This window comes from Protomyctophum bolini (assembly GCF_963924005.1).
Source record: "Protomyctophum bolini genome assembly, chromosome: 18".
Classification (NCBI taxonomy): Eukaryota; Metazoa; Chordata; class Actinopteri; order Myctophiformes; family Myctophidae; genus Protomyctophum; species Protomyctophum bolini.
Window position 1 is genome coordinate 35475125 of NC_137879.1, and position 15201 is coordinate 35490325.

Consider the following 15201-nt stretch of genomic DNA (forward strand, 5'->3'; position numbering starts at 1 on the left):
CTCTATTTTCTCCTTGTATTGCCGTATGTCCAGCACCCATTGGCTATAGAGCAGGGGGGTTCTCAACCTGGGGGTCGCAACCCCGCGGGGGCCCCCAAAATTATTTGGGGGGGGGGTCCCCAAATAAATTAAAAAAAACAAAAAAAAATGTTTTTGTTTTTCAACTCAATGGCTGAAAAATGGCAATTTAAATTTTGATTCTTTGATTCTGTGTCCCAAAATAATTGAATATTTCATTATTTTTTGTTTGCGCTTTTCAAATATCTTTGGACACAGCTGATGTTATGCTGCATTCACATGGAATCAGGCAAGCGGTATAGACGGCACCCGGCAAAACCTGCCGGACGGCACGGCACGGTAAAAAGCCTAAATATTTTAACATTGATACCATCGCCGGTTCTGGCTGCCGTTCTGGCTCCCCGTCCACTAACATGAAGTCCGTTTTGCCGTTTACCGCTGGCCTGATTCCATGTGAACGCAGCATTATGGTCATGATTCAACCGGGAGCCCCTTAGGTTGGCTTCGTTCCATGCTTAAAATAATTTAGATCAATGTTTTCGGAAATCTGTATAATAGGCTAAAAGGAATGGCTCTTCTACCTGTGTTACCACCACAACATGCCCACCCCTGCTATGCCCTATATGTGGGTGGTACGAGATCATCATAGTCGCTCCCCCTGTTGGGTGTCGTGTCAGAAGGAGGCGGGGCTACAGTAGAAGGCCGGGGTGAGGTCCCACATAAAAAGGCCGGTGCGCTTGGAGAAGCACACTTCTTTCTACCTGCTGCATGCCGTCTGATCTACAACACCAAGTAAGATCTGTCTGTCTGTCTGTCTGTCTGTCTGTCTGATCTCTCCCTTTTCCCCTCCTCAAAGTATGCTGTTTCACATGCACAACTCTTATCTCCATATTTCACCTCATACTGTATGCTTGACAATTGATTGTTTCCTTTCCTGCGAATTAATGCCCTGCTTCGTCATACAAGAGTGTCACGTAAAAGTAGTGAAAATAGAAGATCTACAGTACTACTAAGCTCACAACGTGTCACATTAATGGAACAAGTTTCTTTTGGACATGCCAGATTTCCATCCAACATTGACACATGTCTTTCATTCAACCGCAAAAGAATGTGCAGTGGTAATGGTTCCCTGCATGCAGGCTGCTGCCGTTCAGAAAAAAAAAACTGGAAAAACGTAGAAAAGAAATCCCTAAAACCGCAGCGGTCTACGAGGAGTGTTTCGTTGAAGTGTGTACTGCGCAATACAAACATGGTGGTATAATGTGGCATGTACAGTATACAATACAGTACTTGCATATACATACATACCACAGGCTTACAAAAGATTAGCCGAAAGGCTTAAAGGTGTTTTCGGTGATTTCCTCTCAGAGTGTGTGTGTAATTGCTCGACATGTACAATTCTATTCATAGATTTGATTTACGCTACCCCAAGGCTACCAATTTCACTCCCTTTCAGAGGATAAGGCTGTGTGGGGTGTGTGGGTGTGGCTCAGGATCAACGTTGTTATATAATTTGTGCTGTTTCTAGGGCTTCTAGCTGTTACAGCCCCTATACCCTAAACCCACAATATTAGCTGGGTGCCTTTTCTAACTGTTGATTTGCGCTACAATCCAATTATGACTATATAACTGTGATTATCTCAGAAAATTGCGATTAGACGATTACTAATTGTGACCGACCTATGTCTTATACATAATAATAACGAATTATTTAAACAGGAGTTACCAAAGTCCCATTACAATGGCACAAAGAAAACGCCCAAAAGAGAATAGAAGGACCACATATAAAAGGGAGATGATAGAGGAACGCGTGTTATTTAAAAGAATACTGTCATCTGACTGAGGCAGCTTGATTCTGAACCTTTTCAAATCCTGCATTACTAAATGAATGGTCAGGGACCACATGCAATACCGGTACTTCCACGGTGGTCCATGGACCACCTGTTGAACCCCCCCGCCCCCCCCCCCCCCCACACACACACACACAAACACACACACTCGGACAAGCGTTGGAATTGTAGGAGTTGAGGCATTTCATTTTGTGTCACTCGGTTCTACAGAAACATTGTGAAAATAGCCGAACTACAAGCTCACCACGCCTCGCAATTGTGAGCTTGCAGATCGGTAATATTCGGTAATATTTGACAATTTGGCCAATATTTGACTTTTTTTTTATAGTAGGCCTACAGTATATAGTTTGGTTAACTTTTGACGTAGTCTGTATTTATTTACATTTTAGAGGTAGCCTATTAAAAAGGCGAGGAAAGCCCTTGACCTTTCACTTTTGAAATGTGCAGACGGTAGTCTACCTGCATGCACAAATACTGTAAATGTGAGTTCTGTTTACGAGTGGGACAACCATTGCTCTGAGGTACGTGTGTTTTCAACAAGTGATTCCAGAGATAAGATAACACATGGCTCATCTCCGGACGGTACGGTATTTCAGAACTGCAGGCATCATTCCAGAAAAGAAAAGAGAAGAAAAGTAGGGAGTGGCAAAAATGTGCGACTATGACAAAACAATTTATTGTGACTATCTCAAATAATTGACTTCAGTCTCTGTAGGAACCGTATAGCTTGTTCAGCGTGACTGATTAAATGGGTTAATATTATTCATTACATGGCAGCAGTTTTTATTGTAAGTCAGCGCTCAATGGGGATCGTTGGCATATATTTTCAAATGGTTGGGGGTCCACAGGCTAATGAGTATCATTTTGGGGGTCCCCATAAGACGTGTGTCTTATGTGTGAACGGGGCCTATAGAAGAAGTAGAACGTCCTTTTTAAAATGAGAAAGAATCAGATATTCTACCAGAGGTAATCTAATTACTACATTTTGTGGCAGTTCACCCTGCCACTGGCACTGACTTTTAACAAAATGGGGTTGAACTTTTGAATTACTCTTGTTTATTTGGCAGAGGATCACATTTATTTGACTTTCAGGACAGGTTCAGGTTCATTTATTTGTTTGTCCCCGAAGGGCGATTCTGTTTACAGCATAACAGGCAGACACATGAATCACATAAAACACAGTAAAAAAAAAAGAACATGAGATTGATGATTGATTGTCAATTGGCTCCAGGGCAACTGTGGTACTCTCACTTGCTTTCATATTTTTACAAACATTTAAGGAAGTAGGAAGGGCAAATGGGAAGTTTGCCATTCCATGTGCACAAATAAGCTTATTCTGAACATCTCTGCAGTCATGCAGTGCCTAACATCTAATGCACATATACTCATGCATCCTATGGGTGTTGTCGAGTAGGCCATAAGTCTTAGATCAATGTCATTGTAGTGCAATAGTAGTGTAGTATGCAATGCAAGACTGAATATCATCTCAAGAATCAGGAAGGGTTTTGGCACAGGGAAATGTCATCTTATTTACATTTATTTAAGTACTGTAGCCCACTAACAAATCTTATGGTCTGTTTATTCACTGTCTGCTTGGAAACATTTGTATAACTATTCATGTAGCACTCAATGGTTGCACTAGCGCACAAGTTACCTCAATAACAAAAGAACACGCCTGCACACTGCCACACTGCACAGTGCACGAGTCAGGGCAGTTATTCTTCAGGCATTCTTTTATAATTGATGTGCATTGTGCACTTGTCTACGCGCTCCTTCACTACGTTTTTTATTCTTGGCATGTGCACTGCATTTTGTCATCTCTGTGTTACAGTACTGTATGTATATGTGAGTGACAATATGACAGATTTTCTTGTGAACTGTTATTTTATTCTGCACTCGAGCTGGTGAAAGGTTACAGTTGAACTGAGTGAACCCCGCCACGCTGCTGCTTTTTCAAAGAGGAGTTGCCAAAGTGCTGTCCAAAGAATCTGAGCGATCACACAATGGCACAAAGAAAACGCCCAAGAGAGAATGTAGAAGGTGCACAGATAAGGAAAAGGAGATAATTAGATGGCTGTGGAACATGCTTGATTGAAGCGACAAGACACCCGATCTGTCATCAAGTTATAGCTGAGGTATTCTAGGTGTGTGTTCAACGGGTGATTTGTTTCAGAGCTAAAATAACATGCCTCATCTCTCCAGTATGGCATATCAGAGCTGAGACGTCATTCAATAGAACAAAAATGAAAAGTATACCCTATTTGAAAAGTAGCTTGTGGATGTGTGACGCTGTATAGTACAGTATGACCAAGTATAAGGGTGTATATTTTATGGGGGAATAAAGAATGAAGTTATGCAGGAATGCCTACTGAGTGGCTAAACACTACTTTCTGGCCTTGACAGCCCAGACATACAAACAGAAAAGTCATATCTAATTGCAGTAAACAACATTAAACAATGTTAAACTCACCTTGCCACTCGATTTGCCATTCACTTCATGCATGTGCATACCCTCTATACAGTATGTCGGCTATACAGTGAAAACGAGGGCCCTGCCATGCCCGTCAACTGTACTCCGAGTTGAAATAAAGGTTATATGAATCTGATGATAATGTTGATAATGAATGGGAAGTGAGGACGCTGGCGTCGACTGTTCGCCGCTTCACCTCCCAATGTATGAATGAATGAACCATTGTAAAGCGCTTTGAGCACTTGGAAAAGTGCTATAAAAATGCAATTCATTAATGATGATGCCTGACAACAATGCTATTCTGTTCCAGTTCAGGTGTTTAAATTTACAGTATTTATCACTGAGCTGTCACCTTGTTTACCTGCGGGCTGCGGCTCACCTGATCTGCCCCCCCTGTACCTACTCCAACCGGTCCGACCACACGTGTGTGTGCTTGCGTGCGTGAGTGCGTGCGTGCATGCGCGCGTGGTGGTATGTCTCTCATAGGCGTTTTATTTATTTATATATGCTTCCTATTCTTTCCAGGATCTGCATTGAGAAGACTAAGACATGTTCCAACACGTCCAAGGTAATTCACAAGATGTTGTTGCTTTGTCTGATTTATTCTTATATGCGTTTATTCATTAACTTTATGTATCACTTTAATTCACGAAATTATTTATCCTCAAAGGAAGAATCCATGTGAAACCGTAAATAAAATCTGAATTTTTTTATTCAGTGGATTATTTCTCCCCTTCAATAACACCATTGATATTGTATCTTATATATCATTGGAAAGCCTAGATTATAGTCATACCTTGACAACGAGGTACTGTACAACTTAAGTATAAAGGCTAAAGTAAGGCATGAACAACACAGCTAAACCGTGTGAAAATCCCCATATAATTCCTTTTGGCATTCACACTCGTTTGAAAGTGTCAGGTGCTGCCAGGTGTGTGCTGGTCACAGGTGACTGACAGTGTGACTGACTGCATGGCGCCTGAGCATGCAGGTCCTGCAACTTTGTTGAGTTTGTGTGTTTGGCTCCAAGAATTATTTGAAGGACCATTTTTCAACCTATCTATCTTCATTTAATTGGTCCTCTCACTAATGTTCATGATAAAATAGCACACTATTTTTTATCTTTACTACTGTGGGCAGTTCAGAAACCTGTCCGCCAGTGATATCATTGTTAGGCTTTTTTTTCTTCTTCTTTTTTTAGAAGGACGGCCTCCATTATCAAATTGCAACTTTTCAGGAATAGAAAGCCTGCTGTTTCTATTAGCTTGGATTCTCCATTGATTTTTTATTTTTTAGAAGGATGGCCTCCATTATCAAATTGCAACTTTTCAGGAATAAAAAAGCCTGCCGTTGCTATTAGCTAATCGATTCCCCATTGATGATGTCACTGTGGACGGGTTTCTGAACTGCCCACAGCCCACCTATCATCAGCATTTTATCATGAACATTGTGAGGACTATATAAAAATTATATGAAGATAGGTTGAAAAGTGCTGATGTGGTCATTTAACATGTCACGTTTGTCCCTTGGGGATAAAGGCCCGTGCAGTAGGACAACTGCCGGGGCCGATTGTGGCACATTGTCTTTCCGACGACACCAATTAGTATTATTGAAGGGGGAGCAAACATCGACCGAAATAAACTTTCAGATCTTAGTTTAGTAATAATAGCATTACCATTTGATGCATTATGGGCTGTACGGTGTAAAGTAACTAAGTACATTTACTTAAGTACATTACTTAAGTACAATTTTGAGGTATTTTTTTACATTACTCGAGTATTTCCAATTTCCAGTATACTGTTTCTTCGTAGTACTTATCACTTTTGGTACATTTTGATAGCAACAATACCTTTGTACATTTTTTTAATTCAGGACTTTATTGTAACGGCTAGCATTTCTACATTGCAGTATTGATACTTTTACGCGAGTACAAAACGTGACTATACTTCCCCTCCCCCCTCACTGACCATGGCTGAATCTTTCCTCAGGTCACCAGGACCCGGGTGGGGGAGGAGGGTACCCCGACCAGGGAGGGTGCCGTGACCGTGACCAGCCAGGAGGACGCCCGTCCTGCCCAACTCAGGACGGACGGGGCAGACGTCGGCACAGACACGGCCACAAGCATCGCAGTTGCCACAAGAAGGGACATGAAAGCCGTGGGGTAATTATTAATTAAGGCCTCACGTGGAATGCGTGTTCTGTGGGCAGAACACAGCCATGTGTTTGGTCAAACCATGCTGTGACTCCCATTGGAATTGCATTGTGTGGCGGCCATTAAACACAGACAGAACACGCGTTTGATATGGACCCCATACGCACTTCGGCCTCATACACACATTTAAAACGAACATTCTGTGTTCCGTCTGTGTTTCATGGCCGCCTCGATGCTTTTCCAATGCTGGAAGTCACGTGGTTTGGCCAAACACTTGTGTTTGATTGCCCCCCTCCCCCCCCCCCCCCCCCCATGAAACACAAGTGTTTGGTCAAACCACGTGACTTCCAGCATTGGAAAAGCATTAAACACATGAAACACAGACGGAACACAGAATGTTCGTTTGAAATGTGTGTATGAGACCTTAGGCGCATATCAAACGTGTGTGTGTGTGTGTGTGTGTGTGTGTGTGTGTGTGTGTGTGTGTTCAGTCTTCCAGCAGTTCTTGCAGCAGTGACCGATCGGACTCGGAAGGCGAGGGCCATGGGCACCGCGGGCGTGGACATGGGTCAGGGAGCAGGCATAGGCACAGACGCGGCCATAAGCATCGCAGTTGCCACAAGAAAGGACATGAAAGCCGTGGGGTAAGAGTCCCTGAATTCTTTATCATAGCCCGGTTCACACTATTAACCCATTCTGACCTGAGATCAGATTCATACGAGGTTTCCACTGGACACACACTGGTCTGATTGACCCATTCTGACCCGAGATCAGATTCTAAAAATGTCAGTCGTTCTTTGATTTTTCAAAAATAGCAGACCTACAAGCTCATAGCGCGCCACTCGGTGGCGCGCTATGAGCTTGTAGATCTGCTATTTTTCAATAGCTAAAGCATAACATGATGCTAACACCAAAATGGGTTCCCGGTCAGAATGGGTTAATCTGTGACAGTGTGGAGTTGACAAAAATGTTGTCCTAACAGGACAAAAGCAGTCATCGGTGCCCCAGATACAAACACATCAGAGTGCCATCGATCGGAATGAAACACGGAGATCAATCAGATGGAATGGAATAATGAAATACAGTAACAGCATCCAGAGTCATCAATCAATATTTGACAGTCCAATATCGCCCCAACACGTACGGTCCTCTTAGGAACTGCATTTATTCTCCCCCTCACCTTTTGAGAAAATGTTGAATTACGTTTAGTCCGATATAGGGCCCTATTCTTGCTGGTGCCGTAACCCTAATCCCTAAATTTATTTTACTGTTTTGAAAAACATTTTAAAATACTTCAAATAGCCGATCTACACTGACACGTTGTGAGCTTGTAGATTTGAAATATTTTAAAAATTGTAAAAAAAGAAATAATAATAATAAAAAAGGCAAAGAAGTTAAGGGTCGCCAGTGAAATTAGGGCGCCTATATAGTTTAAATAAAATTATTATTCAATTATTCTATTGTCATATTTTAGTCATCTGAAATGTCTGAATATAAGATTTTAGTAGACTAAATCTACAGTTGATACAATTCATGTTGGCAGGCCTTGATGCCTGCGGTGTTGTAAATTACTAGCCTGGCTAATAAGCCAGACCGAATCAGCCGTTGGCAAAAACTGCCTGATTTATTCTTAGCCGTTCTACAAGCTCAACTGTTTTGGTATAGTGAGTATTAGTTCTACTCTTCTTTTTAGTCACCATGGCTTAGGTTTTATTTTGTTTTTGTCAGTGGAAAAAAAAAGGTAGTTGTCCAACAATTTTCATCATACAATTTACAATGTAGGCAATTTAGCAGACACTCTTAATCCAGAACGATTTAAGCAGGAACAGTAAGCAGGAACAAAAGACATGGTAAAACATCAAATACATAAACATAGTCATCATGAAGCATACGTATGCTAATAACCTAACAGTGGAATATCTATATAATGAACTATGCATACCAGTAAGACACGCAAACGCGGGAAGCGAACGCAGCTGAGACCCTGCAGATCATGTCTGTCTGTCTGTCTGTCTGTGTGTCTGTCCCGCTGTTACTGTATATGTGGACCTGGCCCCTTTTGTGCAAATCACTGGCCCCTTTTGTGCCCATATATGGAGCTGAGTGGACCTGGCCCCTTTTGTGCCCATATATGGAGCTGAGTGATTGCTGATGCAACACACTCCATATTTGGATAGCGGGACAGACAGACAGACAGACAGACAGACAGACAGACAGACACACACACACACACACACACACACACACACACACACACACACACACACACACACACACACACACACACACACACAGACAGACAGACACACAAACATGATCTGCTAGGTCTCATAGTAAGTGCTCACTGCATTCGCAATAATGAACTATGCATACTAGTGCTATGTCTACATAAAATGCCACCTAAGTTACACAAGTTGAGCCTTTGCGTATGCCTGTAAGGTTGTCGGGAGAGGTGGGTTTTCAGACTACGGCAGAAGATTGGGAGTGAGTCTGCAGTTCTGATTGCAATGGGAAGTGCATTCCATAGTTTTGGAGCCAGAAGGGAAAAGAGTTTGAGACGTGTGGAGTGCTGTCCCGGTGTTTTTAGTGAAGGTACCTCCAGCTTCCCTGCGTCGATCGGCTGATCTGAGCGAGCGGGAGGGCTTGTATAGGGTTCGATCAGACCTAAGATATTCATACCTTTGGTTGCTTTGAATGCCAGCTTCAGAGTTTTGTAGTACTCTGTGCGGGCAGCGACCAGGAGCAGTCATATACAGTTTCATTGACGAAATTAACAATGGTGTGTGTGTTCAGTCTTCCAGCAGTTCTTGCAGCAGCTCCGATTACGACTCGGATGACGAAGGCCAAGGCCATGGTCATGGGCATGGTCACCGGCACAGGCATCGGCACAAACGCGGCCATAAGCATCGCCATTGCCACAAGAAAGGAAATGACAGCCATGGGGTAAGACTAAGAGTCTCTTCTTTATCAGTCCATTCCACGCTATAGTCTGTGACGATGTTGCCTGGTCTGAGGAAACTTTGGGCTTGTTTTCCTGTGAAGTTGCTTGTATACCAATATATTACTATTGGTATTTGGTATAGTTGTGGGTTGCTTTTTTTTGTTTCTAAAGTGTAGTGCTTATTTGTGCTTGTTCCTATAATGTTGTTTAAACCTGCAGGATTTCTCAAGCATTTTCATGTCCAGGACCCCCAAATGAATATGAATTTGTCTGCAAACTATTTAAAAAAAAATATGTTGTGCCCGTTGTAATGTGTTGTGTTGTGTTGTGTATCATATGACTGTAATCCTTCAATAAAAAACAATGCGACACGTCCAAACAAGCATACAATTACTTATAGTTACGGATGTACAGGATCTCTTCTTTTTGGTCATCATGCAGGCTTATGTTTAATTTCGTCTTTTATTTTGTTTTCGTCATTGAACAAAAGGTAGACCACCAACATTTTTCGTCATTGTTTTAGTCCACACAATTAACAATGGTGTGTGTGTGTGTGTGTGTGTGTGTGTGTGTGTGTGTGTGTGTGTGTGTGTGTGTGTGTGTGTGTGTGTGTTCGTTCAGTATTCCAGCAGTTCTTGCACCAGTGACTCCGACTCTGACTCCGACGACCAAGGCCATGGTCACGGTCATGGTCACGGTCACGGTCACGGGCACGGGCATGGTCACGGGCATGGTCACGGTCACGGTCATGGTCACGGGCACAGGCATCGGCACAAACGCGGCCACAAGCATCGCCATTGCCACAAGAAAGGAAATGACAGCCATGGGGTAAGAGTCCCTTCTTTATCAGTTCATTCCACGCTAGTCTGTCAAAGTCAAAGTCGTACGATTTGTCACACACGTCACCGCCGTGAAATTTGTTCTCCACATTTGACCCATCTCTCTTGGAGCGGTGAGCCGCAGCGTGCGCCGCGCTCTGGGATCATTAGTTGATTTGACCCCACCGATCCAACCCATTGGTGCCGAGTGCCAAGCAGGGGGGCATTGGGTCTTTTGGTATGACCCGGCCGGGGATCGAACCCCCAACCTCCCCAGTTTCAGCGTGGACACTCTATAACCACAAGGCCACTGTTGCCTGCAGGTCTGCTTATTATAAACTTGTCTTTTTGGCTTGTTTTCCTGTGAAGTTGTTATATATATAGTTGTAAATATTACTATTGGTAGTTTCTAAAGTGTAGTGCTTATTTGTGCATGTTCCTATAATGTTGTTTAAACCTGCATTTTCATGTCAAGGACCTCCAAATGAATATGTATTTGTCTGCAAACTATATAAAAAATATATGTTGTGTGTGTGTGTGTGTGTTCGTTTCCAGTATTCCAGCAGTTCTTGCAGCAGTGACTCCGACTCTGACTCCGACGACCAAGGCCATGGGCATGGACATGGACATGGGCACGGCCACCATGGGCATGGACATGGGCACGGGCACGGCGGGCACAGGCATCGGCACAAGCGCGGCCACAAGCATCGCCATTGCCACAAGAAAGGAAATGACAGCCATGGGGTAAGAGTCTCTTCTTTATCTTTATTTAGGTTTTCAAAGCCTCACGCAGGGATTTGTCGCTGAGGGCCAAAGAAAGTCAGCGACAGGACAGCATGATCGTGGCAAATATCTTGCAGTGTGTAGTAGTAGCCTTTAGTTCTACACAGGATCTCTTCTTTTTGGCCATCATGGCACATGTTATATTTCGTTTTTATTTTCGTCAGTGAAAGAAAAAGGTAGTCGACCAAAAAGTTACCAAAATGTTTCGTCATAGTTTTAGTCGACAAACTTAACAATGGTGTGTGTGTGTGTGTGTGTGTGTGTGTGTGTGTGTGTGTATGTGTGTGTGTGTTCAGTATTCCAGCAGTTCTTGCACCAGTGACTCCGACTCCGATTCCGACGGCCAAGGCCAAGGCCATGGGCATGGGCACGGACATGGGCATGGACATGGGCATGGGCACCGTGGGCGTGGCCGCGGGCATGGTCGTGGGCATGGACACGGGCACGGCGGGCACAGGCATCGGCACAAACACGGCCACAAGCATCGCAATTGCCACAAGAAAGGAAAGGACAGCCATGGAGTAAGAGAGTCTCTAATTCTTTATCAGCCAGTTCCACCACACTATAGTCTATATATGACAGGGTTGCCAGGTCTGCTTTATAGGCTCGTTGCGTTAAGTTGCTTGGTATAGTTTATGGGTTGCGTTTTTTGGGGCTTGTTTGTTTCTAAAGTGCTTATTTGGGCTTGCTTCCTAAATGTTGTATAAGGACGGGTATACTCGTCCAATTAGATAGATGCTCTAGACGAGTATCTTTACGGCGATTAATATCGATATAAGAAAGAATGCCTCGCTATTTTGCATTTTTGGAAGTGCTCCGGTTGCTAGGCCTCGCCTCGTTCAGTATCCCAGCAGTTCTTGCAGCAGTGACTCCGACTCTGACTCCGAAGAGTGTCTGACACATTGCAATACTAGAGCGACATTATATAGAAGACCCCTGTCATCCCAAACAGTTGTCAGCTGGCGCTGACAGTGATTTTCTGTACGCTAGCTTCAAAGCTGGAATTCCTCCCGGGTCAAAGCTCAGGGTTTGGGAGGTTTGAACTGTAGCTACGGCTTTCGCTGTCCAAGCGTGAAGACGCTAAGGAAAATCATTGAAGTTCATCTTTTGTGCTACACGCTTGCATGTTCAAATAAAGGTGATCAAGCCTTAACAAAAGAACCGAGACCTTTTGTCCCATAATAACAAGACAAACGCTGTGATTGGCGCCTCAGATTCATGGGCTCAAACACGTCAGAGCATCAGATTAAACAAGGAATGGAATAATGATGCAGTACATTAATAGTGTCCATACAGTCATTAATTTTTGACAGTCCCATATCGCCCCCACGTGGTTCTTTTAGGAACTGGATTTATTATCCCCTTTTGAGTGAACTGATGTTTTACTTTGCTTGTTTGTTTGTTTCAGCGTTACCTTTGACAGAAAATATTGTCCTTTGAATATAATTACTATAGTCAGTTATTAGTAGGCTATTAGTCATATTTGTGTCATCTGAAATGTTTTACTTTCAGTCTAGTTTTAGTTGACTAAATATTACTAAATCTAGTTGATTCTAGTTGATTTAGTAGCCTATGCATTAACTTTGACTAAATATTACTAAATCTATTGATTCTAGTTGATTTAGTAGCCTATGCATTAACTTTGACTAAATATTACTAAATCTATTGATTCTAGTTGATTTTAATAGTAGGCCTAACTAGTTGACTAAATATGACTAAATCTAGTTGATTCTAGTTGATTTTAATAGTAGGCCTAACTAGTTGACTAAATATTACTAAATCTATTGATTCTATAGTTGATTTTAATAGTAGGCCTAACTAGTTGACTAAATATTACTAAATCTATTGATTCTAGTTGATTTTAATAGTAGGCCTAACTAGTTGACTAAATATGACTAAATCTAGTTGATTCTAGTTGATTTAGTAGCCTATGCCTAACTTTGACTAAATATGACTAAATCTAGTTGATTCTAGTTGATTTTAATAGTAGGCCTAACTAGTTGACTAAATATGACTAAATCTAGTTGATTCTAGTTGATTTAGTAACTTGGCAGGCACCCCCAATGACATCGTCAATTAGGGATGGAGCTTGATAACCGAAAAAACCCCCAATAACAAGCTTATTGAGTACCCGTTATCAATAAGCTGTGGGCTTATCAAGCCTGTTATGGAGCATAGCGGCCCATGACGTCATGTTGAAACCATCAAGACAAGAGTCAATCAAGAAATAAATGTATAATCACCCATGCTGGCACAAACATGTCGGTCTAAAAGTGTATTGATACCTGCCAACCAGCGCTGCCCGGGTAAACAAATGCTTTTAAAGTGACGGTGCACATAGTAACCATGCAGTTAACAGTTTGTTTAATATTATTTTATATTGATAAAAAGGTCAATTGCCTTCCATCTGTTAGAAAATGCTGTATTTGGGCCCTATAGTAGTAAACGATACTCGTTCCGTTCAGAATTCATTGTCTCTCGTCTTTCCACAAAATAATAGAAAATGTCCGATGGTGGGCTCGATAAGAACACGGCTCGATAAGCCTGATTGACAAGGTACTCGTTATCAATAATAATGATCGATCTCCATCCCTAGTCGTATAATTATGCCCTATGTTTTATACGCAGGTTGTGTGCCGATCTGAGCTTGTAGATCAGCTATTTTCCCACGCGGAAAAGTGACCTTCTACTACTGGATCTCTTCTTTTTAGTCATCATGGCTTAGGTTATATTTAGTTTTTAATTCAGTTTTTGTCGGTGAAAAAAAGAAAGGTAGTCGACCACCATTTTCAGGGACGTACAGTAGCTGACCATTTGGTTGCCCGCGAAGACATTTGTTATTTTGAGGGTCGGCTTGGCACTTTTTGGCACATTTTCTTTCCCCCCCTCTGTGTGTTGCCCTACTCGCAGTGCGTATTGCACGTATGCCACAAAATTAACAATAGTGTGTGTGTGTGTGTGTGTGTGTGTGTGTGTGTCTGTTTTCAGTATTCCAGCAGTTCTTGCAGCAGTGACTCCGACTCCGATGACCAGGGTCACGGGCATGGCCACGGGCATGGTCACGGTCATGGGCGTGGGCGTGGGCGTGGACACGGTCACGGGCACGGAGGGAACAGGCATAGGCACAGAGGCGGCCACAAGCATCGCCATTGCCACAAGAAAGGAAAGGAAAGCCATGGGGTAAGAGTCCCTTTCTTTATCAGCCCCGATTGACTCATAAAATGTGTGTGTTTTGGTAGCAGGCCTATATGGTGGCACCGTCCGTGATGATGCCTGACAGAAAATAGCTGATCTACAAGCTCAGATCGGCTATTTCATGCTTGGTCACACGACCAAGCATGAAATGACTTGTCTTTTAGTCATTACGGGTTTTTTATTTAGTTTTCATCAGTTAAAAAGGTAGTTCACTTTAGACATCAAATTGATACATTGACATGTGTGTGTGTGTGTGTGTGTGTGTGTGTGTGTGTGTGTGTGCGTGTGCGTGCGTCTTCAGTCTTCCAGCAGTGCTTGCAGCAGTGACTCTGACTAGAACACACAGCATGATGGGGGTCAACATAAGGCTCCAGGGTCCAGGACTGGCCTGTTGGGTGGTCTCCATCCGGCCTGCTGTGTCCTCAAAGGAACAACAGATTTATGTTTTATTATTATTGCAAAACATACATTAATCACTTCACTTTTTTAACATTATAACAACAGCTTGTGAAATGGGGACATTCTGGGGTAATAGTGGTTTTACTTTTGATACTCAATTAAACAAGTCATATAGGCTTTCTTGGATAAATCCTTTTAGCAGAGCTTGTATTGTATACAGTACTTTCCTGTGCTTGTCGATGCAAACTGTTAATAAAGTATTTCAATCAAAGCCATACATTTTACTTGTAACTTTCTCCTTCATCAAGTTAAATTCACCCAGTAACTGTTTGATACAATGTGCTTTTCAAAAAGCACAAAGAAACAATAACGTAATACAGACGAGGAACTATTATCAAAACAATAAATATATATACAATATCAAATATAACACGATAGCGCAAGTATTTATTATGTACCGGTAATATTTGAACTGAATTATCTGCTGTGAGTGACACATTAAGTTCTGTCTGCATTGACCGTCATTGGTCCTGCCTCCTGTTGTACAACCCTTAAAGGGACACTTCACCCTTTTT

The 15201-nt window shown here is 42.5% G+C and overlaps 1 protein-coding gene across 1 annotated transcript; it reads left to right on the plus strand.

The window, feature by feature from the left end:
* Positions 1 to 2432: 2432 nt before the first annotated feature.
* Positions 2433 to 14901, plus strand: LOC308333660 (uncharacterized protein; the record flags this gene model as incomplete). Its single annotated transcript, XM_080790116.1, has 9 exons — positions 2433 to 2450; positions 6327 to 6499; positions 6982 to 7134; positions 9284 to 9433; positions 10053 to 10259; positions 10805 to 10993; positions 11329 to 11553; positions 14021 to 14212; positions 14529 to 14901. The coding sequence occupies 9 exons, from the start codon at positions 2433 to 2435 to the stop codon at positions 14698 to 14700; spliced, it is 1479 nt and encodes a 492-aa protein (XP_080646242.1). The 3' UTR covers positions 14701 to 14901.
* Between the last annotated feature and the right edge of the window lie 300 nt (positions 14902 to 15201).